This window comes from Chiloscyllium plagiosum, unplaced genomic scaffold (assembly GCF_037043375.1).
Source record: "Chiloscyllium plagiosum isolate Xiang-an unplaced genomic scaffold, Cpla_swu_hap1 HiC_scaffold_13, whole genome shotgun sequence".
Lineage (NCBI taxonomy): Eukaryota > Metazoa > Chordata > Chondrichthyes > Orectolobiformes > Hemiscylliidae > Chiloscyllium > Chiloscyllium plagiosum.
Genome location: NW_028270151.1, coordinates 35,206,470 through 35,233,219, shown reverse-complemented (window position 1 = coordinate 35,233,219; position 26,750 = coordinate 35,206,470). Strand labels below are relative to the sequence as shown.

At 41.0% G+C, this 26,750-nt stretch overlaps 2 protein-coding genes and 1 long non-coding RNA gene across 7 annotated transcripts in view; 2 read left to right on the top strand and 1 right to left on the bottom strand.

Moving 5' to 3' along the window:
- LOC122556030 (UAP56-interacting factor-like) overlaps positions 1-4,104 on the bottom strand; it is a 32,385-nt gene extending 28,281 nt beyond the window's left edge. For all 3 annotated transcript variants that reach the window (XM_043702405.2, XM_043702407.2, XM_043702406.2), the window contains exon 1: positions 3,971-4,104. In XM_043702405.2, the coding sequence (XP_043558340.2) occupies positions 3,971-4,031 (61 nt within the window). In that variant the 5' untranslated portion in view covers positions 4,032-4,104. The remainder of the gene's footprint in view (positions 1-3,970) is intronic.
- The window catches only part of LOC122556032 (uncharacterized), a 47,187-nt gene extending 42,077 nt beyond the window's left edge, over positions 1-5,110 (top strand). The window contains exon 4 of the long non-coding RNA XR_006313439.2: positions 4,614-5,110. This is a non-coding gene — a long non-coding RNA (uncharacterized LOC122556032). The remainder of the gene's footprint in view (positions 1-4,613) is intronic.
- A 5,031-nt stretch (positions 5,111-10,141) lies between these two features.
- Positions 10,142-26,750, top strand: part of rubcn (rubicon autophagy regulator) — a 58,793-nt gene continuing 42,184 nt past the window's right edge. For 2 of the 3 annotated variants that reach the window (XM_043702395.2, XM_043702393.2), the window contains exons 1-5: positions 10,142-10,383; positions 14,429-14,582; positions 16,451-16,534; positions 24,433-24,580; positions 25,626-25,732. In XM_043702395.2, the coding sequence (XP_043558330.2) occupies positions 10,316-10,383; positions 14,429-14,582; positions 16,451-16,534; positions 24,433-24,580; positions 25,626-25,732 (561 nt within the window). In that variant the 5' untranslated portion in view covers positions 10,142-10,315. The remainder of the gene's footprint in view (positions 10,384-14,428; positions 14,583-16,450; positions 16,535-24,432; positions 24,581-25,625; positions 25,733-26,750) is intronic. The other variant, XM_043702394.2, reaches the window with a different exon arrangement.

The following is a 26,750-nucleotide window of genomic DNA, read 5'->3' as shown; positions in this document are numbered from 1 at the left end:
TGTTGGACTATAACCTGGTGTTGTGGGATTTTTAACTTTGTCCACCCCAGTCCAACACTAGCACCTCAACATTACAATGCAAAGAAGAGGAGCAAATTTGAAAGGAAACTGCTCAGGGTGATCTCCCAAAGAAAGGTAATGATGAAACCATAGTGTCTGCACATGTACAATTCTGTAGCCATGCCTTATTTCCATACTCAATCATGTTCCAAGCAAGTACACAGTCAACACAAAAACATGGGCTTTTGCCCGAAGCTTCGATTCTCCTAATCCTCAGATGCTGCCTGACCCGCTGTGCTTTTCCAGAACAACACACGCGACTCATCTCCAGTCCTCACTTTCGCCTACAAAAGCATGGTATACTGCATGTTCAATTTGAAGCAATGTATAAAAGCATAGCAAGTATTGGAGATATGGATAGAGAATAGTAAACAAGAATGAGTCATTTTCAGCTTAGCAGGTCCTTACTATGGGGTGCTGCAAGGATCAATGCTTGAATACAACTTTTTCAAATTTGCAATCATGGCCTTGGATCAAACAAGATGTAGTATGCTTGCTGACAATGCAAGACTCGGTGGGAAAGCAAGCTACATTACATGGAGGATAATTTGCAAAGTGACAATTTTCAGGAAAAAAAAAGGACATAGGCCACGCGTTAACAGATTCAAAAAAAAAGTATTTGCTTTGACAGGAATAGATAAAATTATTTTCAGAGTAAGAAACCAACAAGTGTTGGCATTGAGCAGGATCTAGATGTCCTTGTACAAGAAAGGAAATGCTAATATGCAGGCATAGCAAATAGTATGTTGGCATTTTTTTGGCAAGAGGTTGGAGAAGTAAGTGTTTAGATCAGAGTGGTGCTGGAAAGGCACAGCAGGTCAGTAAGCATCCGAGGAGCAGGAAAAATCGATGTTTCGGGCAAAAGCTGTATTCCTGATGAAGGACTTTTGCCCGAAACGTCGATTTTCCTGCTCCTCGGATGCTGCCTGACCTGCTATGCTTTTCCAGCACCACTCTGACCTAAACTCTGGTTTCCAGCATTTGCAGTCCTCACTTTTGCCTGGTTGGAGAAGTAAGGTAGCCTGAATTTAATTGTACAGTGCTTTGGTGAGACTACACCTGATAGTTTTGGTCTCCACACCCAGTGGAGACAAAACTTGCTTGAGAGGGAATGCAACAAAAGGTCTACTATGTTGATTCTGATAATATTGTTAAAAATCACAAATACCAGGTTATAGTCAAATAGGTCTATTTAGAGGTAGTAGTAGTTTGGCGCGGTAGTAGCTTGGCGCACCGACCTTTATACCCCTGAGGCTAAACACCAGCTCGCGGACACATCCTCCTACTGCCCCCTTGACCATGACCCCACCTCCCACCACCAAACCATCATCTCCCAGACCATCCATAACCTCATCACCTCAGGGGATCTCCCATCCATCGCCTCCAAACTCATAGTCCCACAACCCCGCACCGCCTGTTTCTACCTCCTGCCCAAAATCCACAAACCTGACTGCCCCGGCCGACCCATTGTCCCAGCCTGCTCCTGCCCCACTGAACTCATCTCTGCATACCTCGACACGGTCCAAGAACTCCCCACCTACGTTCGGGACACCACCCATGCCCTCCACCTCCTCCATGATTTTCGCTTCCTCGGTCCCCAACGCCTTATCTTCACCATGGACATCCAGTCCCTGTACACCTCCATCCCCCATCACGAAGGACTCAAAGCCCTCCACTTCTTCCTTTCCCGCCGTACCAACCAGTATCCTTCCACTGACACCCTCCTTCGACTGACTGAACTGGTCCTCACCCTGAACAACTTCTCTTTCCAAACCTCCCACTTCCAACAAACCAAAGGAGTAGCCATGGGCACCCACATGGGCCCCAGCTATGCCTGCCTCTTCGTAGGATATGTGGAACAGTCCATCTTCCGCAGTTACACTGGCACCACCCCCCACCTTTTCCTATGCTACATCGATGACTGTATCTGCGCTGCCTCATGCTCCCACGAGGAAGTTGAACAGTTCATCCACTTTACCAACACCTTCCACCCCGACCTCAAATTCACCTGGACCGTCTCAGACTCCTCCCTCCCCTTCCTAGACCTTTCCATTTCTATCTCGGGCGACCGAATCAAAACGGACATTTACTATAAACCGACCGACTCCCACCGCTACCTAAGACTACACCTCCTCCCATCCTGCCCCCTGTAAAAACGCCATCCCATATTCCCAATTCCTTCGTCTCCGCCGCATCTACTCCCAGGAGGACCAGTTCCAAATCCGTACAACCCAGATGGCCTCCTTCTTCAAGGACCGCAATTTCCCCCCTGACGTGGTCGACGATGCCCTCCACCGCACCTCTTCCACTTCCCGCACCTCCGCCCTTGAGCCACGCCCCTCCAACCACCACCAGGACAGAACCCCACTGGTCCTCACCTACCACCCCACCAACCTCCATGTACAGCGGATCATCCGCCGTCATTTCCGCCACCTCCAAACGGACCCCACCACCAGGGATATATAGAGCGCCCCATCTTCCGCCTAGGAACCCTCCAACCACAAGGGATAAACTCAGATTTCTCCAGTTTCCTCATTTCCCCTCCCCCTACCTTGTCTCAGTCAAATCCCTCGAACTCAGCACCGCCTTCCTAACCTGCAATCTTCTTCCTGACCTCTCCGCCCCCACCCCAGTCTGACCTATCACCCTCACCTTGACCTCCCTCCACCTATCGCATTTCCAACACCCCTCCCCCCAAGTCCCTCCTCCCTACCTTTTATCTTAGCCTGCTGGGCACACTTTCCTCATTCCTGAAGAAGGGCTTATGCCCGAAACGTCGATTCTCCTGTTCCTTGGATGCTGCCTGACCTGCTGCGCTTTTCCAGCAACACATTTTCAGCTCTGATCTCCAGCATCTGCAGTCCTCACTTTCTCCTATTTAGAAGTACTAGCTTTCAGAGCGCTGCTCCTTCATGCCTGATGGAACTAGTACTTCCAAATAAATCTGTTGGATTATAACTGGTGTTGTGTGATCTTTACCTTTGTCCACCCCAGTACCTTCACATCCTGGTTATAGTGGGTTGGCCTAAGAGGTCAAATTCAGTAGAATTCTGATTCCTCTAGAATTTAGAAAAATTAGGGTGATCTCAAGAAAACAAAATCCTAAGACAGCTGGGAGGAGAGATTTTGAAATACCCCGAAACGAGGAAGAAATATGACGAGGATACGGGAAACATTTCAAACAAAGATACAAAGAAAATTCTTCATTCAGATTGTACATCGGGCTGCAGATGCTTGAACTGGACAGGAAAGTGGAATTACAGAAAGAATCTGACATGGTTTACTTATCACTTACAAAATTAATAAAAACAATAAATATTATTTTCATGAACGTTACTTTCAGCATTAAAAGCCAAACAAAGTTAATGAAGCAAAACATTGCATGTCAATTCTTCAAGAACTATTTTTTCGACAAAGTATAGTAAGCTACTTAGGGAAGAGCAGGGAAAATACTCATGGGATTTACATATAGTCCACCTACTCTCAACGTTGCTGAGTATAAATCCCGAACAATTAAGCACAAAGTAATGAGTTCTACAATATCACGTTTAATTTGTTATATTTTACATTCCTGATATCACTCTACAATTACCCGTCCCCGTAACGTAATGCAAAATGAAACCGATCAATCGCAGGGTTATAAAAAGGAAGATCTATGTTTTATTGATGTACATAAATCGCCAGTAACACAAGGTTTCAGTAGATGAGTTCACATCTCTCCACATCAACGCATACCGCCCTCCTTTTGCCACTAAAAGCCCCATGTTGTCCCTCGCTCCGGAGGCTGTCCAGGCCATGACCGGGATACTCACATTTACCGCCCCGTACCGAATATCAATCCTCCTCCCCTAGAGCCAGATCAATCCCCACATAAACTTATAAACTTAAACGACGGCAGGCTCCCACTTACCGAGAGACATGTCAAGTTTGTCAGGCCAAGTATCTCCCACTGCCGCCACATTCCTGTTCATGATGACTGTGCCGCCAACTTCCCAGCCGCCGCCACGTTTACGTCCAGCGCCTACCTCATCACGCAATCTCACGTGAACTTTATTTTGCTCAGATCTCGAACTAGTTTTTGGAAGGATTCCACAATGTCTGGGGGTGGATGAAATGTGTTTCTGCTTGAATTAAGACGCTGAGCAATATAAGTTTGCAAACTTACTTAAATTAATAAGAGTATTCAATGCGGTTGATAGAATGATTACTGTCTAGAACCTTTATTTACATAAAATGACATCAGAGGTCACATGAGAATGTCAAGCCTTGTATGAAAAGTATTTGTCCAAAAATCCTCTTCATATATATAAAAAAACCTATCAGTTGCAAATTACTAGAAGTAGTTGGTTGGTAGAAAGAACAAGAAGAGCAAAAAAACGTTTATTCTTACTCGTCTGTTACAATTCTGTCTGTCCATACATACAGGCACAGGATACATAGAATTGAATGTTTTCATTTTTGGCAATGGAGTTATTATTCCAGAACACAATAAGCCTTCTGTTCTGAAGAAAGGTCACTGGATTTGCAATATTAATTCTGCTTTCTCTCCACAGATGCCACCAGACCTGAGTTTCTCTCGCAATTTCGGTTGTAAAGCCCAATCCCTGCTATGCAAACAGATCTGGTGTCCCACATAGATTGATGGAGGTCTGTTTACAAGGACTGGATCTGCATTTGCTGTGCAGCGATCTATTTTGCCTCCCTTTTCAGCCTAAGGTTTACATCCCATGTCCATGACATGCCATTACCCTGATGGTAGCATCTTCTGTCCAATCATTTCCTGTGATCTGGATGATGTGATCCCATGTGTTGGAGAAAGACAACTGAGATTTGTCACGACTAAGCCTTCACAACACCATATGGACATTCTTATTTCTTCCTCTGGGCAGTCCCTCAGCTACCGGTCTCTGATCGATTGAAGGACTGATGCAGGAAAACATTCCAATCAAACAACTTCACTTCCTCCGGGGATACAGAGACCAAGTCCTCCCCTTTGGCTGTAATAATGACAGGCTACTCATGTCTCTTAAATAAAATCCCTCGTCTATACCTCAAAGATCTGCAGACTTCTTTGTACATTTGTACCTCTTCCCAGTATTTCCTGATGGGCTTTCTCTAACAGATGTTCTATCACAAGCTTTTTTCCTTTATAATTTCAAGGGAACAGACAGTAGGAGTCCCTGCCTGGTTTTGGTCGAAAGGTGTGATTCCCTGTGCCAACACCTGAGTATGCAGTGATCCTGGGTCACTTCAGTTTTCGTCATGGGCATTGCCAGTTTCAACTCCAGCTTGGCTGGGCCCCCTTTAACCTCACCTACCATGATTTGATGCCTGTGCTGTGGAATACAACAAAAGTTTTACATGAGATTTGAACAGACTAGTGACCCAGGGATTCTTTGTTTGACTGGTATCAGTCGTTAAAAACATGAAGGGAAAGTAGGGTTAATGAAGTAAGTATTTGTAGTATTTAGATAGAATGAAACCTGTAGTTTACTTTTGATAAATGAATATTTTGTCTGTCTTCTCCTCCTTACCATGAGCCCTCTTTTCCAGAAGACACCATTTTTTCCCCGGAAAGGAGCTGTTGAACTCTTCAGCTGCCCTGTTTCACCGTTGCCACCTGCTGCTTGAGGTCCTGGCATAACTGCCTGAGCTTCCCCTCTCAGCACCATCCTTATTGTCACCACTTGTCATTGCAGGTCCTCATGCAAAAAATGTATTTGTTATACAGTTGTTGCATTTGTTCAAAGAACGTGGACGTCACTGGCTGTACACAGGATTAATTGGCCATCTCTCCTTGCCCTGGAAAATGTAGTGGTGAACTATCTTTGTGAACCACTGAAGTTCTTGGGTGTAGGGATACCCATAGTGAGGTTAAGAAGAATCTTCCAGGGTTTTGACCTGTCAACAATGAAGTATAAGCAATGAAAGATGCTTGCTTAAGATACAAGTTTGACTATATTTAAGATATTCGGACAGTTGTTAATTTATGATTCACATAACTCTGCTGAGAAAAGCTGGTATCATATCACCATCTGCATCAAATTAAAACTAGGATAGCCACAGTCACTATTTTAAAATCTAAACTCCAAAAATGTTTCTATTAATCGGACATTTTACAATACAAAACCCAAGTTACAGAAGATACCTGAAAATGTGTTCAACTCTCAACATCAATGTTGAGAAAGAATAGATTAGAGCTGAAAATGTGTTGCTGGAAAAGCGCAGCAGGTCAGGCAGCATCCAAGGAACAGGAGAATCGACGTTTCGGGCATAAGCCCTTCTTCAGGAATGAGGAAAGTGTGTCCAGCAGGCGAAGATAAAAGGTAGGGAGGAGGGACTTGGGGGAGGGGCTTTGGAAATGCAATAGGTGGAGGGAGGTCAAGGTGAGGGTGATAGGCCGGAGTGGGGTGGAGGCGGAGAGGTCAGGAAGATGACCAGCAACACATTTTCAGCTCTGATCTCCAGCATCTGCAGCCCTCACTTTCTCTCAAAGAATGGATTAGCTTTGATTTGGAGATGCCGGTGTTGGACTGGGGTGGACAAAGTTAAAAATCACACAACACCAGGTTATAGTTCAACAGGTTTATTTAGAAGCACTAGCTTTCAGAGCGCTGCTCCTTCATCAGGTGGTTGTGAAGAATAAGATTGACAAATTTGGTGCAGCAGATGAGATGAAAGGGAGAAGTCAATTGACATTACAATGTGGAAATAGGAGGTATTAATGAGAATTATTAATTTTATATTTTGATATGAAGCTGCTTCATACTTAATATTTCTTGAAGATTGGAATTTGGAAGGATTATAGAAAAAATGAATCTACTTCATTATCTGTGGGGAGCCACAGGATATGGGTGAGATACTAAACGAGTATTTTGCATCAGTATTTATTGTGGAAAAGAACATGGAAGATATAGAATGTAGGGAAATAGGTGATGACATCTTGAAAAATATCCATATTACAGTGGAGGAAGTGCTGGATGTCTTGAAACACATAAAAGTGGATAAATCCCCAGGATCTGATCAGGTGTACCCTAGAACTTTGTGGGAAGCCAGGCAAATGATTACTGGGCCTCTTGCTGAGATATTTGTATAATCGGTAGTCGCAGGTGAGGTGCTGGAAGACTGGAGGTTGGCTAACGTGGTGCCACTATTTAAGAAATGTGTTAAGGACAAGTCAGGGAACTATAGACCAGTGAGCCTGACGTCGGTGGTGGGCAAGTTGTTGGAGGGAATCCTGAGGGACAGGATGTACATGTATTTGGAAAGGCAAGGACTGATCAGGGATAGTCAACATGGCTTTGTGCGTGGGAAATCATGTCTCACAAATTTGATTGAGTTTTTTGAAGAAGTAACAAAAAGGATTGATGAGGGCAGAGCGGTAGATGTGATCTATATGGACTTCAGTAAGGCATTCAACGAGGTTCCCCATGGGAGACTAGATAGCAATGTTAGATCTCATGGAATACAGGGACAACTCGCCATTTGGATACAGAACTAGCTCAAAGATAGAAGATAGTAGGTAATGGTGGAGGGTTGTTTTTTTCAGATTGGAGTGCCACAAGAATCAGTGCTGCGTCCGTTACTTTTCATCATTTATATGAATGATTTGGATGTGAGCTTAAGAGATATAGTTAGTAAGTTTGCAGATGACACCAAAATTGAAAGTGTAGCGAAGAAGGTTGCCTTGGATTACAACAGGATCTTGATCAGATGAGCCAATGGGCTGAGGAGTGGCAGGTGGAGTTTAATTTAGGTAAATGCGAGGTGCAGCACTTTGGGAAAGCAAATCTTAGCAGGACTCATACACTGAGTGATAAGGTCCTAGGGAGTGTTGCTGAACAAGGACCCCTTGGAGTGCAGGTTCGTATATCCTTGAAAGTAGAGTCACAGGTAGATAGGACAGTGAAGAAGCCGTTTGGTATACTTTCCTTTATTGGTCTGAGTATTGAGTACAGGAGTTGGGAGGTCATGTTGCAGCTGTACAGGACATTGGTTCGGTCATTTTTAGAATATTGTGTGTAATTCTGGTTTCCTTCCTATCAGAAGGCGTTGAAATACCCATCAGCCATGATTGAATGGTGTAGTGGACTTGATGGGTCGAATGGCCTTACTTCCACTCCTATGTCTTGTGGAAGGATGTTGTGAAACTTGAAAGGGTTCAGAAAAGATTTACAAGGATGTTGCCAGGGTTGGAGGATTTGAGCTATAGGGAGAGGTTGAATAGGGTAGGACTGTTTTCCCTGAGGCGTCAGAGGCTGAGCCATGACCTTATAGAGGTTTATAAGATCATGAGGGATGTGGATAGGGTAAATAGACAAGGTCTTTGCCCTGAGGGAGAGGGAGTCCAGAACTAGAGGGCATAGGTTTAGGGTGAGAAGAGAAAGATATAAAAGAGACCTAAAGGGCAACTTTTCACGCAGAGGTTGGTGTGTGTGTGGAACGGGCTGCCAGACGAAGTGTGGAGGCTAGTATAATTGCAACATTTAAAAACATCTGAATGGGTATACATATAGGAAGGGTTTGGAGGGGTATGAGCTGAGTGCTGGCCGGTGGGACTAGATTGGGTTGGGATATCTGGTCGGCATGGACGAGTTGGACTGAAGGGTCTGTTTCCGTGCTGTACATCTCTATGACTCTATAACTGGAATAGGTTTGCCAAAATTTCTGGAATGTCATTGAGACATTGAAACTTTACTTTTAAACCATACTATTCAAAATCATGTTTCTTAATAAATTCCACGAACTCATTTCAGAGAAATATCTGACTTTTACACTTGGATTTTGTGGTTGTTCTGTTTGAAGTGTTTAGGGATTTGAGTTTTGTTTAGGGACTTTTCAGTTGAGGAAAGCCTACTCCGGAAATGTTATTTTTCGTCTCCTGTTTCTAAAGCACCATTGCACTGAATTTAGTGTGCAACCTGATTGTTCTGGAAATTCTCAATATGTTATTTTCTGAGCAAGCTGTGCCTCCCAAGACCATCTCCATCTCCTGAGGCTGCCTGTCATACTGTGTTCTTCCAGTCTCCTGCTTGGCTTCCAGCATCTGCAGATTGTTTGTCTCCTATCAAGTTTGTACCACTACGAAGTCTCTTTAAAGGATGCCCTCGGTCAGTGGGTGGGAGTCATGATGGAAAAAGTAAGCACGGAGGTGATGCATATGGAATTCAATGATCTGGGAGTGTTGTGGGATGAACGTGAGACCTTTACTGAGGACTGATCATTCATCCTCAGTGAGGGGGAGGTCTGGGGGAAGATAAAAAAATGGCATGGCTGGGGGCTAGGACCTGGTGTAGAATTGAAGTTGGGAGGGGGTGGGGACGGTTTATTTGGAGTTGGTTGGTCATGGGACTGTGGGTGGCGTCACCAGCAGACAAGAGGCAGGGGCCCACTGACCTTAATGGTCTGTTACCTGCCCTCAATCTCTTAATCTCCAACTGTTGCTGTGACATTGACTGCCTCAATCTGTCCACCTCTCTCACCCGCTTCAACTTCCCACCCTCGCAACGCACAGCCCTCCACTCCAACTTCAACCTCACCATCAAACCAGCAGACAAGGGGGAATGTAGTGGTAGCTTGGTGCATCAACCTGTATACCACTGAAGCCAGGTGCCAACTCACGGACCCTTCCTCCTACTGCCCCCTTAACCACAACCTCACCTCCCATCACCAAACCATTATCTCCCATACCATCCACAACTTCATCACCTCAGGGGCTCTCCCATCCACAGCCTCCAATCTCATTGTCCTAGAAGCCTGCACTACCCAGTTCTACCTGTAACTCAAAGTTCAGAGACCTGACTGCCCTGGTTGACCCATCGTCTCCGTCTGCTCTCACCCCACCGTATTTATTTCCTCCTACCTTGACACCGTCCTGTCCCTCTTGGTCCAGGAGTTCCCCACATACATTCAGGACACTACCCATTCCCTCCACCTCCTCCATAACTTTTGTTTCCCTGGGGTAGGGTGAAGTACCGGCTGCTCTCGTTGGGGGCGGTGTTTGCGGGAGGCGGGCCCTGGTACAGGCCGCTTTCCGGCTCCGTTGCTAGGGCGGGTCAGAGCCTGACATCACGTGGTGTGGAGGGTCGAGACGGAGCGGCCCTGAGGCAAGGGCCTTCTGGTTGGTGGCAACAGCGTTGAGACCTGGGGGTGGGGAGGTACGGTCGTGACAAGCTGTGACAGAATTTGAGAAGCTGGGAGGCGAAGAGCTGGCTTCTCGGAGAATACCCAGAGAGAAGTCGAGGCTGGTGGAGACATGTTGTCGACATGGAGAGAGAATGACTGGCACCACGACATGGAGAGCGCGGAGGAGGCAGAGTGCAGGTAACAGCCCGAGTCTGCTGCGGTCAAGCATCTCGGTGCCTGCCCCTGAGCTTCTTGTTAATCAGTAGCTCCTGAACGTGTGTTTTGGAGCGGGGCTAACGTCTTCCTCTTTGACGACAGCAAGACTCCGTCTGCGGATTATCATTTTCGGTGATACACTGTTAATGATGATTTATTTAAATAGCTTACTAATAATGAAGGGGTGGAGGCTACCGTAATGATAGGTGTTTCCGAGACACATCTGACCGTTTGCTGGGCTACTAAAAAAGTCAGTTGACTTGATTGACAAATCCATAGCCCATTTGTAACCTAACCTGAAAGGCGAGACTGAGTTTTACATGTGAGATTAATGTGTGTATGACCGTGAAGATATTTTAATTTTTAAGTGTTAGGTCAATAAAGAATTTTGCTGTACATTTATAGTAAAAGCTGAAGGCATAAAGACAGAGATGTTTCTGATTTGAATCCTTTAAATTATTTGAGCTGGACAAAGAACAGATGAATGTTCTTTCATTTGGTTGATGTCAGGAATAGGCTAATGGAGTTGCTACAGGTCACCATTTTGCAGTCATGTTGCCTCTTCAACATATTTGAATGTATTTATCATATGTAATGAATGGTGACCTCCAAGGAAACTGCTGTATACTTCATTTTGTTTTCAGCACTGGTCCCTTGACTGTACTCCAGTCATATGCTCTTTTTTTGATGAACTTGAGATGTGGGCATTGCTACCTGGCCAGCATTTATTACCCACCCCTAGTTGCCCTTGAGAAGGTGTGGTAAATTGCCTCTTGAACTGTTGCAGTCTACATGCTTCTGGTTGACAATGCTGTTGAGGGAATGTGAGGATTTTGACCCAGTATCTCTGAAGAAACAGCAATATATTTCCAAGTTAGGATGGCAAGTGGCTGGGAGGGGAACTCAAATACTCTCTTTAGAAGGTCAACATCTTGCATATGTGGCAGTTTTTAAATTCTTAAGCAGGTTTTCTGGCCTTAAGTGTGATTGTCAGTATTAGTATCCTGCTGTTAATTAACTAGGTAAAAACAATGACTGCAGATGCTGGAAACCAGATTCTGGATTAGTGGTGCTGAAAGAGCATAGCAGTTCAGGCAGCATCCAAAGAGCAGCGAAATCAACGTTGATTTCGCTGCTCTTTGGATGCTGCCTGAACTGCTGTGCTCTTCCAGCACCACTAATCCAGAATGCTGTTAATTAACTGTTGACTTGGATTGAAATGAAAGAATTCAGGAGTATGAATTAAATATTTTCAGTTTTCTGCACCAGTTCTTTTGATAGTTTTCAGTTTAAAATTCTATTTTGTAATGAGCAAATTGTCATGTTGAAGTAGTCATAGTTTAGGCTCATGCTCATAGAAACTGTAAAACTGGCCAAGTTGTAAATATCTTAAGATTTGTTTAAACAAGTGAACTTTGATCTCATTCATTTGGACTTCATGTGGATTTACTTTCTAATGGTGAAAGTGTTTTACCCACTGTACTTGCTCCCAGTTTCTCTTGTTGTTTCTTTGGTTCTTTTCAGGTCCTTTTGACAGAAGATATAGAATTTATTCCTAGTCTACCTATTTAGTTTTGCAACTGCCTCATCATTTCTCTGGCAGTATGTTTGTTTTTCTTTTACATGAGCACCTGAATACTGTTGGAGGATCATGGAGAGGACCCACATCTCAGCACTTTGTGAAGCAAATATTTTCTAATTGTTTATCTTGGTGCATGTCAGCTTATTTGCCAAAACTGTTATTGCTCTGTACTGAAAACAAGTAGTCCTGGAAATCTCAACAGGTCCTTGGAGAGAAAGCAATCTAAGTTTCGAGTCTAGATGAATCTTCATCGAAGCTCTGATTTGAAGATTCATCTAAACTTGAAATGTTAGCTTGCTTTCTCCCTCTGGATGCTGCCTGACCCACTGATCTCCAGCACCTCTTGTTTTCAGTACAGATTCCAGTGTCTGCACTATTTTTCTCCTCCATGCTGTTCTGACGAGTCCTTTCCTGTCCTGCCATAGCTACCCTGTTCCTGCCAGCTAAGCACAGACTATTCTTATTGGATCACACCTGGTAGTTGTTCAGATCTCTTTCTTAGTGTTTTTGTCTTTTAATACGGCAACCTTTTTTTTCAAAAATAAATGTCAGGAATAGCTAATGAGGTTGCTACAGGTCACCATTTTGTAGTCATGTTGCCTCTTAAACATATTTGAATGTATTTATCACATGTAATGAATGGTGACCTCCAAGTAAACTGCTGATAGTTAATTTCATTTTCAGCACTGATCCCTCGACTGTACTCCAGTCGTATGGACAGCATGAAGGTGATCTAGTAAGATTCAGAGTTTGTGACCAACTATTTGTGCAGTACTCATTTTAGTCAGATTACTTTTTATATTTACTATGGTTATTTTTTTCAGCTGAAGCATGGTATCATTTTTTTGGTAGTCTTAAAAGAATGTATGTAACTAGCTTAAAGGAACGCAAATTATTGTCATGCTCATAACTGTCCGACAGTTTCTCTGGTACTGCCTTTTTCAGGAGTTGACCTTACTGAGAGACTCGAGTGGCTCAGAAACACTCTCTTACATATTTTGCAGCTGTTTCTGTTGCTTTTTTTTAACTGATTTTCCCCAATTGTTTGCATGATTGGTCTCATTTCCTTATTATACAGTAAGGTATGAGTAATAATTCACTGATGGAATTAATTTATGTTGAAAATTTTGCATATTGTTAAAGGAATCCTCTCCCATGCCTTCATGGTCATCTGTGTACCCTTGAGTCTACTTTAATATATTAAGTACTGTCCCTTTAATGATGTTGTCCAGAAGGAAGAACGTAGTCAAAATTGCTTTAACTTTCTGTTGTCTCTTGATTTCAACGTTATTATTTGATCCTCCATTGCAGGTTGCACATCATTTTGGATGAGCCAAATAAAATATGTTTTTATGTTATGTTTTAAGGGCGTTTACATATTTTTTTCTCTATAGTATATTTTCTTTGTATGTATTTCCATGTCTATTCTTCACCTTTTCAGTTACTGCTGAATCTGTTGATGGAATTATTTGATGATCAAGTTTCTCTTGTGCTCTCCTCACGGGTCACTCTTCCACTCTGAATTGTAGTCAATTGAGTGCTACAACCTGCATCTATTGCTACTGCAATCCTTGTACTGTGATCCCTGCATTTGTGATGCTTTCCTACCTTTGTGTGCTCTTTATATTTTTAGTTTAAAAATATTTGCCTTTGTTCTTGGAAATTGTTGACAGCCTCACCACTGTGTTTCAGCATTCAGGCTTATGTTACTGCTTACATACTTCACTCCTCCATAGCTTGTGTACTTTTTCAGCCACCAGTTTATTGATTTTTGGAATTCCCTTTCGCAATCTTAATGACCTACTCTCTATATCCCTGGTTTTAAACCCTTCTTGATACATAAGACTGGATGCTAAGGTTTATCTCTTAGTTTCATTCCATGGTTTCTTTTGATCTCTGTTCAGTTATGATGTTTGTTGTGATATCTATTTTAGGAATAATAAATTGAATTAAATTGTAAATATGTTTTAAATATGTTCCATATTTAAGTATGCAATTTATCTACTAACTTTGATTTGCTGACTGGCCTGTGACTTGGAACAAATTAAATGTGCTGTTCAGGCTACTATTCTGGATCAATGAGGTTCATTGAAGGGACTGATCCGCAGTAAAAGGAAAAATGGTATTTTCAGCTGCCTAGTCTCTATCCCATTTTCAAGATTGGTTTATTTGACTCTTCTTGATGGTACAAATGTGTCCACATTATAAACATCTTTGGGCTATTTGTACTGTTAAAATGGTGCAAAGCGTAGGAGGTACTAATTAGAGATTATTGATTGTAGAGGTTAAATCACTTGTTATTTTGTATAAGGATGCCATTATTGGTTGTAATTGAGTGTGATATTGGAAATGGGTCAAATAACAGCTGAGCTTCGAATCAAGTGTACATGAAACAACTGGCTAAATAATCTCTTAAGTTTGCAATTTTGTTTTGTTCATCTGCAGACAAGAACAGTGGAAACTCCTTGGAGGTCTGAAGACCACTGCGGAGGGGCTGCTGTCAACAAATAACCCCAATGTTTGGTCTAAGTATGGAGGATTGGAGCGTCTCTGTAAGGATATGAACAAGATTTTGTGTCATGGACTCCTGGAGGATGAGGTCTCTGTTTTTGTAATGTATTTCATTTGGGTAGATAGTGCTCCTATCAAAGCTTAATGACCTTATTTGTCGTAGTAAGCAGAACTTGAGCAATTGAATTATCTAGCCATTGTAAACCATTACATGTAATCTGGATGATCACACTCTTTGGTTCACACTCCACACATTCCACTGAAATTATTAAACTGGTGAAGGATTTTTGGTTAAAAATAACCTTTATAAATGTATTCAGAATCCTATGGAGGAGAATTGTAGATGGGAGAGAGACTGCAACAGACTGTTTTCTCTATTTGGTAATGTTATTATTCATGCTCCTTTGCAATCATTTTCTGAATTATGTTTTCTGCTATTGGCAGGGTAACATTGCCTTTAACTCAAACTTTTATAATTGAATTGAGTCTGCTTCTCTATGGTTGGTAACATCTGCTGGAATAGGCTTCGGTTAATCTGAAAGTCTCCACAAAAGTTTGCCTGAATGACTTAAAAGTCTATTACTGGCATACTGCATTAGCTTAATTGAATGTAATGTGAAACTAGCAGTTTGTTTTCAAATCTTTTTTGTTTCAGACTATTCTCATAGTACACATGTTTTTTTTAAACCTAATCTTTATCATCTTTGTTAAGCTCGAGTACACAGGTGCACAAATCTCCCTCCCACTCCGCTCAAGATATTCTGTCATGCGTTAACATGTATGCAAGGGAATGCGTATTAAAATACTAATTTAAAAGCCTAACAGTTTTGTGGATAGCTTGAGTTGTAACTCATAAATGCTAATATTAACTACAGTTGATTTAGTCTATTTAAGCTAATTTTCTTTATCCAGTGGTAACTTTCTGACATCAACTGGAGTAGATGGTTTGATGTATTATGCTTGTACAAAGGTGAAACTTTAACACTAAGCTTAAAATATTCTTTGTGCGACACAGTGCTGAACGGTTTTGTGTTGTGAATTTGTTTTTCCTTGTCAAATGCATTTTTGAGGATCAGAAAGAAATAATCCTGCACATTTGTCAATGATCTTCCATAATTTGTCAGGTGAGGCTAGATGTTTCTTTCTTAATTTTTGTGGTGTCCATTTGAAAATGGATAGTTATCTTGCATAATCTAGCACGATCTAAGGTTTAGATGTCTTCAGCCACTAAATTTTGCAACATTCTATTTGAAATTCAGATAACCAGCTCCCATGACTTTATTATGTGAGTGCTTCTGCAGTACTGTGTGACTCATACTGCAGATGTGGGGATTTTTGCTCACTGTTTAAAATCATAATATAGCAAAATAGCTCCTTACCGCACTCTATTCAAGCAAGCTGTATTTCCTTTCTCTTACTGGGGAGTTCACCGGTTCAGCACATTTACATAGCTCAGTTCAGGAACTTGATGAGTGACATCCATACATGTAAGGAATCTTTTTCAAAGGAGTTATGGAATATTTTGCTTTTGCATTTCAGTTGTTTCCACCTTTCTCTGAATCCTCTGCATTAAGTGTGACTATAGAAAGCAAGATGCGTTTTATCAGGAAAGTAACACTCAAATATATCTGACTAATGTCTCATATTACAAGACCAGAAAATAGATGTCTAAAGAAAGGTCTTTTGTGAAAAGTAACTGGTTCTAGGTTTATCTGTTGTTTGTGCAAGTTGTAACATTGTTATTTTCTCTTCACTTGATGTTATTGTTCTTGATTAACGATCAGTCTTTTAAGCCTGAAATAAGGAACTAGTTAACTGACTTCAAGTTTTTCTTGTGCACTAAAGTTTACTGAGACTTGGTCAAAGAAAAATTAATGGTGTGAAGTGTAAATTGTTAATGCTAGAGAGTTAATTATGTCGATATTTATTTAATTAGTTTTTCTTGCAATTCAATAGGTATATGCACAGCACAAAGACTACTGGCAATTTATAACTAATTGCCACTGGGTCAGCCCTAGCCTTGCTAATCATATTGTTCAGGTAAGGCACAGGAAGGTGTATGCTACCACTATTAAAATTATATATTTACGGTTTGGCTAATCCTTTGACATTGTTTTGTATGCAAATAAGCTTTCCTTTATCATGTTTATTGATTGATTAATTGCTGTGCTGTTTATTTTAAAAAAGCTGCTGAAGCAGATTAGTCCGGGTGCTGTTTTCAGTACTGAAATATAGGTTTTCAGAAATATTGTAGGTTTTCTTGCAACTAGTACTTTACTGTACATAGTTATGACATGGAGAGAGGCAGTTGAACCAAAGCAGCCTTTCTAACACATTAAAATCAAACCATTGAAGGCCCTCAAACAGTTGTTTCAGTGCTTTCTAACCAGACTTTTGAATAACCAATACCAAACTTTGTGAATAATTCATTTCCAGCCATCAGTTTTGTATCTTAAGAATAATTTATTAAATACAAATTGACATTTGCAGAGAAAACAATTAAACAGTATGCTAAGTTGACACCCAATGAAGGAACAGCACTCTGAAAGCTAGTGCTTCCAATCAAACCTGGAATATAACCTGGTGTTGTGATTTTTTTAAAACTTTGATTAATGTCTTTAAATTTGAGGTATTTGTTTTTGGCCTCAGTCTCTCAAAAGACAAACATAGTTAAAGGGTAAAGAAAATTATAAAACTGGCCAGATTACTGGAATATCCTTCACAATGCTTTGTTCACAGGCATAAATGTGGACTCTGCTGTTTTTTTATGAAATATTGATCAGGCCACCTTCTCGGTTTCTCCCAGGCAAAGGCAGCAATACTTATAATGCAGCATTCTCCCTTTTGGCTTCTGAAAGCTGGGATATCAGATAAGGCAGGGGCTTTCAAATCTTCATGCTGTCTCAGCAGCTTTCCAGATCCATTTCTTGGAAAACTTAACTTCAAACAAACAAGTTGAAATCTGTTTCTGCCCTGACTCTCCTCAAGACTTCAGTCACCATTCAACAACCGCCACGTGCTTGAATGCAGGGTCGCTCCCAGATATTGACCTCATCAATACAATCTTCTGTGATCTGTTTGAACCTGGGGTGGGGCAAGGGTTACTCTCTGTTAGAACCTTTTAATCAAGGCTCAGCCTGCAATTAGCCTCTAGGTCTGGCATCTCAAACAAAAATGCTTGACTGATTTGTTCTTCTTTTAACCCAAACTGTCCCAAAATCAATCAGTCATTTTCAGTTCGTAATTCAGAATTGATAACAGTAAAATAAAGAGGCTGTACATCCTTGGGCTGTTTTCTCTGGAGTAGTAGAGGCTGAGGGCTGATCTTTTAGAGATTTATAAAATCAGGAGGGGCATGGATAGGGTAAATACAGTCTTTTCCCTGGGGTGGGGGAGTCCAGAACTAGAGGGCATAGGTTTAGGGTCAGAGGGGAAGGATTTTAAAGGAAACTAGGGGCAATGTTTTCACGCAGAGTGTGATCTGTGTATGTAATGAGCTGCCAGAGGAAGTGCAGGAGGTTGGTACAATTACAGCATTTAAAAGGCATCTGGATGAGGATATGAATTGGAGGAGTTCAGCGAGATATCGGCCAAGCGTTGGCAAATGGAACTAGATCACTTTGGGATATCTGGTTGATATGGGCAAGTAGGACTGAAGGGTCTGTTTCCATGCTGTACATCTCTATGACTCTATAATAAAAAATCAGCAAGGTATCTAACAATATATTGACAAATATGACTTTATAGTTGCAAGTGAAAACTACTACTATAGAAAATTTTAGTGAGGTACACTGCCTCCCGTTCCAACAATTAATTGTTCTAATTTTTCAACTTTTAAAACCTTGTAATGGTCTTTCAAATTCATATAAATTCAAAGTTGGTTTGTTTTGATCTGGCACTGCTTTTTTTTTTAACAAAAGGCATATACAAAGAACAATACAACACAGGAACAGGCCCTTCAGCTCTCCAAGCCTGCAGCAACACATTTTGCCCTTCCATATTAAACCTTCCTTCACTTACAGTATCCATATTCGTCTGTTCTCTTCCAATTCACATATTTGTCTGGGTGCTGCTTGAATGCTGCTATTGTTCCTGCTTCCATCACTACCTCTGCTGGCACAGTCCAGTCACTCACTACCCTTTGTGTGAAAAACCTGCCTTGCACATCTCTCTTAAACATCACTCTCTCATGCCTTGAACCTATGTCCCCATGTAATTGACCCTGTCACTCTGGGGGGAAAAAGTCTCATACTTTGCAGTCTATCCTTGCCGTTCATAACCTTAGAAATTTCTACCAGGTTGCCCCTCAACCTTCTGAGTTCCAGTGAAAACAAACCCAGTCTGTCCAATTTTTCTTCATAGCTAAAATCGTCCATACCAGGCAGTATCCTGGTAAACCTTTTTTTGCCCTTTCCCAAAGCATCTTTGTATTTCCAATAGTCTGGCGACCAGAACTGTATGCAATTTTTCAAGCGTGGCCTAACTAAGGTTGTATAAAGCTGCAGCATGACTTGTCTATCCTTGTACTCAATGCCCCTTCCAATGAAGGCAAGCATGCCATAGGTCTTTTTGCTATTTTATTTATGTGTGCTGCCACCTTCAGTGATCTGTGGACTTGCACTCCCAGATCCTTCTGCATATCAATACTTGTAAAGGTTCTGCTATTCATTGTAGAGTTTTCACCTGTGCTTGACGTTCAAAAATGCATTACCTCACATTTGTCCAGATTAAACTACATCTACCCATGCCTTCAACTGTTGTATATCCTGCTGTATCCTCTAACAGTCGTTCTCACTTTCTGTAACTCCTCCAATCTTTGTATTGTCCATAAGCTTATTAGACCAGCTATATTTTTTCCAAATCATTTATGTTGATAATGGACAGCAGAGGTCCCAGCACTGATCCCTGTGAAGCACCACTAGTCGCAATCCTCCATTCTGAAAAGCATCCTTCCACCGTTACCCTCTGCCCCCTATGACTAAGCCAGTTCTGTATCCGTCTTGTCAGCTCACCCTGATACCATGTGACTTCACCTTTTGTACAGTCTGCTAGGAGGGACCCTGTCAAAGTCCTTACTGAAGACCATGTCAACAACATTGACCGCTTTTCTCTCATCGATTATTTTTGTCACTACCTCAGAACGTTTGATCAAGCTAGTGAGGCACAACCTCCCCAGCAATAATAATAAACCATGCTGTTTATTACAACTCAGTCCATTTGCTTCTCAGTGCGTATACATCTAATGACTTATTGTTTTGTGGCAGTTACAAATACTCTGAACTAACTGAAATAAATATGTGGTGTTATCATAAGTGAAGCATCAGTTGATTATAGTATACTTAGTCTCCACTATTATTCTTTATCTTCCCCAAAAATCTTCATTTTTGCCTTTTAAAAATTGGTATATTTCTGTAGCTGCCTGTGTAATAATAGCTCAAACTTTAGCTGAAACTGCAGTGTATTAAAAGCCATTAATTTTTTCCCATTAGAAAATTGCTGTCGCTGTAATTTTAGGCCATATGATAGTGGTATTTTTCTGAATAGTTTGAACATCATGGCATGAGAATCACTGTTTGGGCTGACATGGCAACTATGTTTCTTAGAGACATTGCTGAGGATATCAGAGTATCCATGTTTGCAACCTTGTATATCTGTTTTCTTTCGCAATTTAAGTTTGGACATCAGAATCCTGAATAATCAATCTAGCTCTGACCTCCAGTCTGTACTATATTAGTGGATGCACTGTTGTTGTTTTGATGCAACAAGAAATGTTTTATTAGCAAAAAAAGGTTAATTTTAATATGAACACAAAGTTAAATCAGACTTGATTAAAATTATTTCTAGGAATAAAACTGAATAATCAGCATTGGACTTGGTTTAATTGTATTTTAGAAGAAAGCAAGTGATGTTTTGAAGATCCTGAACAGTTTTCAGAAGGCAAACATAAAAATCATGTTTCCTTTTGAGAGTTCAGGACTCAGGTACACCATTGAGTAATTAAGGGTTGCCCCTTTATGATAGTGACTTTGGTGCATGCTGCTTCAAAAGGCATAAGTAGTTGGATCATTGATTCTCTTTAAGGCAGAGATAGGCAAGAGAATCAAAGTTCCTAAAAGGAGTAGATGGGAATGTGCAATTGTAAGCATGATCTTCCTGAATTGCATACTTTGCTCCTAATTCATATGATTAGATATATTCTGATGGAAACTGATGAAAATAGCTCTTCTTCTGAATTTCTACAGCATTTCTAGACCTTTCTTTAGTCTGACCTGTCGGAGAAGTGAAGCGACTGCTGGTCTAATTTTGTTGGTATTATTTTAGAATACTGATTAACATATAACTGTTCTAACACAATAGTTAAACCATTTAAGATAAAAACAGTTTGCAGAGCAATTTTAAACTCATTAGTTAACCCATTTAAAATGAATTCACTGTCATTGAGTATATTCAAAGTGGTTAAGTTTTTAGATGTCAAAGACATTAAGGGGTATGAGGTAGAAGATTAGCCATAACCAAGTTGATAGGGGAGCAGATTTGAGGGGTCAAATCACCTACTCTTATTTCATATGTCAAAATGTGTAGAATAAAAACTCAAGTTCACTAGATAGGCATTTAATGTGGTTGCCAGTTTTCTTATGCAGTCCCTATGTAGCATGGATGACATGGATTCTGAGGTTGCTTATCAATCCAATGCACAGTCTGCGGGCTTGACCACGTGCTGAGCAGGAGGTGGTTGTAGTTCAAGAATTGGGCGTAAATGTTTTGAAACCCATGAAGTTTCTTTTTCACTCCCAGAAGTCTCCTGCTGCAACAGAGTTAAGATTAATTTGAATCTGATGACAGATATACAAGCCATATATCCTGCCCAATCAATCTGGTTTTGAGTGATTAGATTCCCTACTGTGTGGAAACAGTCCACTCAGCCCAACAAGTCCACACCGACCCTCTGAAGAGTAACCCACCCAGACCCAGTTCTCTCTGACGAATGCATCTAACATTATGGACAATTTTAGCATTGCCAATTCATCTGACCTGCACATCTTTGGACTGTGGGAGGAAACCCGGAGAAAACCCATGCGGACACAAGGAGAATGTGCAAACGCCATGCAGTCATCTGAGGCTGGAATCGAACCTGGGATCCCGGTGCTGCGAGGCAGCAGTGCTAAACACTGAGCCACAGAGCCGCCCGAAAGAGTGCTTTGACACTGGACAAGATGCCTTAAGAGAGGCTACTGCTGTTTGTAATAGTAATTTATTGTTACATGTATTTATGAAAATACAGTAGTATAAGGTGCCATAAGCCTGTGCCATCTTCATCACGTAAATTATAAAAACAAATTACACAAAGGACAAATTTCATTTTTGTTCTATTCATGGTTTCTTGATTTCTGAAGTGGCAACAGAACATCACTATACTCAACAGCAGCCAAGGCTGTCCCTGAGGCCGTAACACTAAGGAAGAAGCATGCTGATGCAGCTATCGCTGACTAGACCCAGAACGTCACCTCTGCCAAAGCCACTTCTTCACTGCCAATACTGCAGCTACCGTAGCCAGGAGACTGCCCCAATTCTCGAGGACCGGGACCCATTTAAACTTTTGAGAACTCTTTGTCCAAATTAACTCTCGATGACTGATCGCCTTTCTTGCCACCAGATCTGGAGGGTCTTGCAAAGGCAGTGTTGGTAGTACTTCTGAAGTGGCTGATCTAGCTTGCCTAAGTTTCCAACTTGCATAAGTCTGTGGGGAGCACTGCCCAGTAAACAATGATTTAAGTTTTGTATTTGAAATCTTAGTTCATAGAGATGTACAGCATGGAAACAGACCCTTCGGTCCAACTCGTCCATGCCGACCAGATATCCCAACCCAATCTAGCCCCACCTGCCAGCACCCGGCCCATATCTCTCCAAACTCTTCCTATTCATATACCCATCCAAATGCCTCTTAAATGTTGCAATTGTACCAGTCTCCACCACATCCTCTGGCAGCTCATTCCATACACGTACCACCCTGTGCGTGAAAAAGTTGCCCCTTGGGTCTCTTTTATATCTTTTCCTCTCACCCTAAACCTATGCCCTCTAGTTCTGGACTCCCCAACCCCAGGGAAAAGACTTTGCCTATTTATCCTATCTATGCCCCTCATAATTTTGTAAACCTGTATAAGGCCACCCCTCAGCCTCCGCTCCAGGGAAAACAGCCCAAGCCTGTTCAGCCTCTCCCTGTAGCTCAGATCCTCCAACCCTGGCAACATCCTTGTAAATCTTTTCTGAACCCTTTCCAGTTTCACAACATCTTTCCGATAGGAAGGAGACCAGAATTGCAGTGGCCTAACCAATGTCCTGTATAGCCGCAACATGACCTCCCAACTCCTGTACTCAATACTCTGACCAATAAAGGAAAGCATACCAAACACCACCTTCACTATCCTATCTACCTGGGACTCCACTTTCAAGGAGCTATGAACCTTCACTCCAAGGCCTCTTTGTTCAGCAACACTCCCTAGGACCTTATAAAATGCTTTTCTGAATTTAAAGTGCAGCCACAGCTGCCAGCTGAAGATCTGGCTGTTTCAAATATAACAATTGGCTGTTAAATGGATACCTGAGTTGTGGTTGTTTTGACAACAACTTGAATTTAACCAATTAGTTTAAATTATGCCCAGGATACCAAAAGGAATTTGAATTTTCTCGTTCTAACACCTGGAAACCAATCAACATACTAGAATTTAATGTATTGGGTGGTATATAAACCCGATATTTTAAAATCGGAGGGAAAGAAACTGCAACCGATTAGAACCAGAGAGCAACTGCCCATCTGTTTTCTATCTCTCAAAGAAATTAGAAACCACACTCTAACAAAGGTACCTTTTTCATGTGAAACATACTCGCAGTTGGAAAAAAAAAGACCCAGGGAGATCACCAGCCGGAAGAGTGACAACACTGGAAAAGACAGACTGTGTGGTCTTGAGATTAAGTTCATGTAATGTTTAATAAGCGTGTTATGGGTACAGTATATTATTTTAGAATTGGGGTCAGATAGTAAGTGGTTAAGAAAAGTGGGGGGTCTTGGATTTCTGAGTAGTTTTTGCTTGACGTTCACTGTTGGAGTTAGGAAAAATAAATTTTGCTTTAAATACTGGAATTTTGGAGTTCTCTCTCACTCACTTACACTTTAACAGATTGAGGTGAGTATTTCTGGATGTTTGGTTTTAATTAAGAGGGGTTCAACGTTTGCTCCATAACATGAGTGACTCTAAGCAATTTTGATTATAAAAGTGGGACAAATAACAAAACAGTAATTTGAACAGCAGTGATGAAGGGAAAACCTGATAGTTTAAAAATGTGCAACTTTTTGAGTTTGAGAGAAGAAACCCCTACCCAATTGTCAAGTGCATCTATATAAATAAATATCCTTCTCTAATTCTTGTTTCTCTATCTTCATTTTATTGCCATTTGCACTTTGTTTCAGTAGAGATTCTCTTTATTGAGATCGTGGGGCTGTGCCAATTCTGTAGCACAATTGACTATTCACATTTATTTACCTGTAATTGAAGACTAATTCAGATCTTTCTCCAGTATTGGAGAAAGTAAAGACCAAATCTGAAGAATGGAAGACTAATAAGATGTGGAAATCAAAAGAGCAAATAACCTTTTTTTCCACTTAAAGGGAAGAGATAGGTGTATGCTTTATTTTGGGCATAATGAGGGAAAAAAGGAATTGGACAGAAGGCAGTGTAAATCCAGAAGTATGAACTAGATGATGTCGATGTTGAACTTTTAAAGCCACTCAAATTAGAGGAGAAAGGCCGGGAGATCCACATATCGCTGTGAATAACGACCCCTGTTTTTCCAAACAGGGTCAAGGTATTTGATTTAAGGGTAAAATAAACTGAAGCGCACAATCTTATCGGTAAATACACTTTTCTTGTTTTTCCCTTTAGATTATGGAGAGTGATGTGCAATCTATCCCAAAGAGTAATCCACAAAAAGCACAGTATTGGCTCCATCACAGTCTTCAGTTCCACTGCCTCTCATCGCAGCTAAGGTCATTGCTCAGTGACTGTGAATACACGAGGAAATTTTACAAAGGTACAGTGTGAGTTAATGTACTTTATAATGTTGTAGATTTGAACTTAACTTCCACAATATCACAATAGATCATCAAGAACCTAGTTGAATTTGAGAGTTTGAGGCTTCAGGTTCTCCACCTCTAACCCATAAATTGGATGTGTATGTAGAATTATCTGCAGTTGGGAAACCAGTATTAATTGTAAAGACAAAAGGCTAATGCTCACAATTTGGACAGTATTGTGATGAGTAACAATAGCAGGACGTCTTGGTTGAGAAAATGGAACCTTCAAGGGATGTTTGTTCAATTTCAATTTGCACGGAAAATCAAACTTGAGGGCCAATAATTTCTTGACTAGCACACCATACAAGTACCAAAAATCGTCAGTTGGAATCAATTATAATATGAAAGTCTGATGAGCTTACATTGACATGTCCACACTGTTAAATCAAGGTTGCTGGCTATGTACTGGGAGTTCCAAGTTTAAAGAGAAAAATGACGAAAATGTTTCTTGATTACATAGCATATTTCTGTACTTGAGATGCTGATGTGACAGGACAAGTTTTAGGAGAGAGTGTACCAGTGGTGCAATGGGCACGAGCAATAAAGTGATTTGCGTATAAGAAAGGATAATTACGACTGTAAAGTGGCAGAGTACTAACATTACTTCAAGACAGTAGGAATCGACTTTGTGTCAATTGCATTTTGAGATTACATTTTGGGGCTGCTTTTAAAAATGACTTTTAAAATTCAAAGTCTACAAAAAATGAACAGTAGCTGTAGTCATTTTTCATTATAGATTTTGAAATAAATGTTCATACCAGCTGATATAATAAGTGACAGCTTAAAGTTTTTGAAGTGTATTAGGCTACTAAATTTAAAAATATGCAGATTGTTGACTGTACTCAAAGATAAAATCACATGAAACAGGACTTGAAACTAAATGTCATCGAAGAAATGAGTTGTTAAACAGATTCCTCAGTGTAGAGAAGACCTGTTGGATGTCTTTTGCCATTTCTTTCCACCTATAAAAGAAAATCATTACAGGCTGTTTATCTCTTACAGATACTGCTTTTCTGTTGAGCAATCCCCATGTGACTGCTATGTTCCAATGTTTGGAGGCTGTGGAACAGAATAATCCTAAAATGTTAGCTCAGATTGACACATCCGTGGTAAGACAGGCTTTTTCCTTAGAAAACAATTAATTGTATGGACAGGTTAAAATACTGTCTTAAACATTTAAATAATATTTCTAAAACAAACTGACTTTGACCCAGGCTCACTTATTCAAGCCACAGAGCTGGTTCTATACTCTAGTAGTTTATGTATTTATTTTTTTCTCTTCATTCTGGATTTATTTGATGGTGCATCCTCAACCTTCTCTTTTGCAGAAGACATTGAATGGTATTGGAATAGGTTTTAGCTGTCTAGTATCTTGTTTAAGTGGTTCATTGTCACTTTGATTTTCCCTGTGAGGCTATTAATTTTATTAATTTCATAGTTGTCACGATGTTAATGACACGAGAAGGTATATCATTTGAACATCAGAAAGCTGTCTTATGTTTCTTATTAGACGGTGCGCTGACTCTTTTTGTCGCCCCTATGTAGCATGGCTTGTTGAGACTTTCAGACACTCTAGCACATCCTTTTGGTTTTCGTGCTGTCCCTTAATAGAATTCGGCTTGTGCTGTATTCCTTGCTCTGTAAAACTTGACTCACTAAAATGTCCTCATTGTGGGGAAATTGGTGCAGCCTTTCAGCTTAGTAAATGCAGAGGAATGTTGAAAGATTTCAAAATTGGAGGGAGGGGCTACAGAGGCAAAGATAAGGATTGTTATTTTCTACCTTTGTTCATCTGATTTTTTTTTAGTCAGATTGTGGGATATGGTCTTACTAGCTAGACCAGAATTTATTGCTGTGGAGGAATTGGTAATAAACTGTTTGCTTGAACTACTGGTGACACTCACAATACTGTTTGGCTGGCTGTCATAGGATTTTCACCAAACAACAATGCAGAAATTGTGATATAACGCAGTCAGAATGGTATGTTGTTTTGAAGGGGAGTTTGCAAATGGTGGCTCCCTTGCATCTGCTACACGTATCCCCCTCAGTTCTAGAGATAAAGGGTTTGGAGGCTACTGTTGAATGAACCTTGGCAAGTCACTGCAGTGCATTTTGTAGATGGTATGC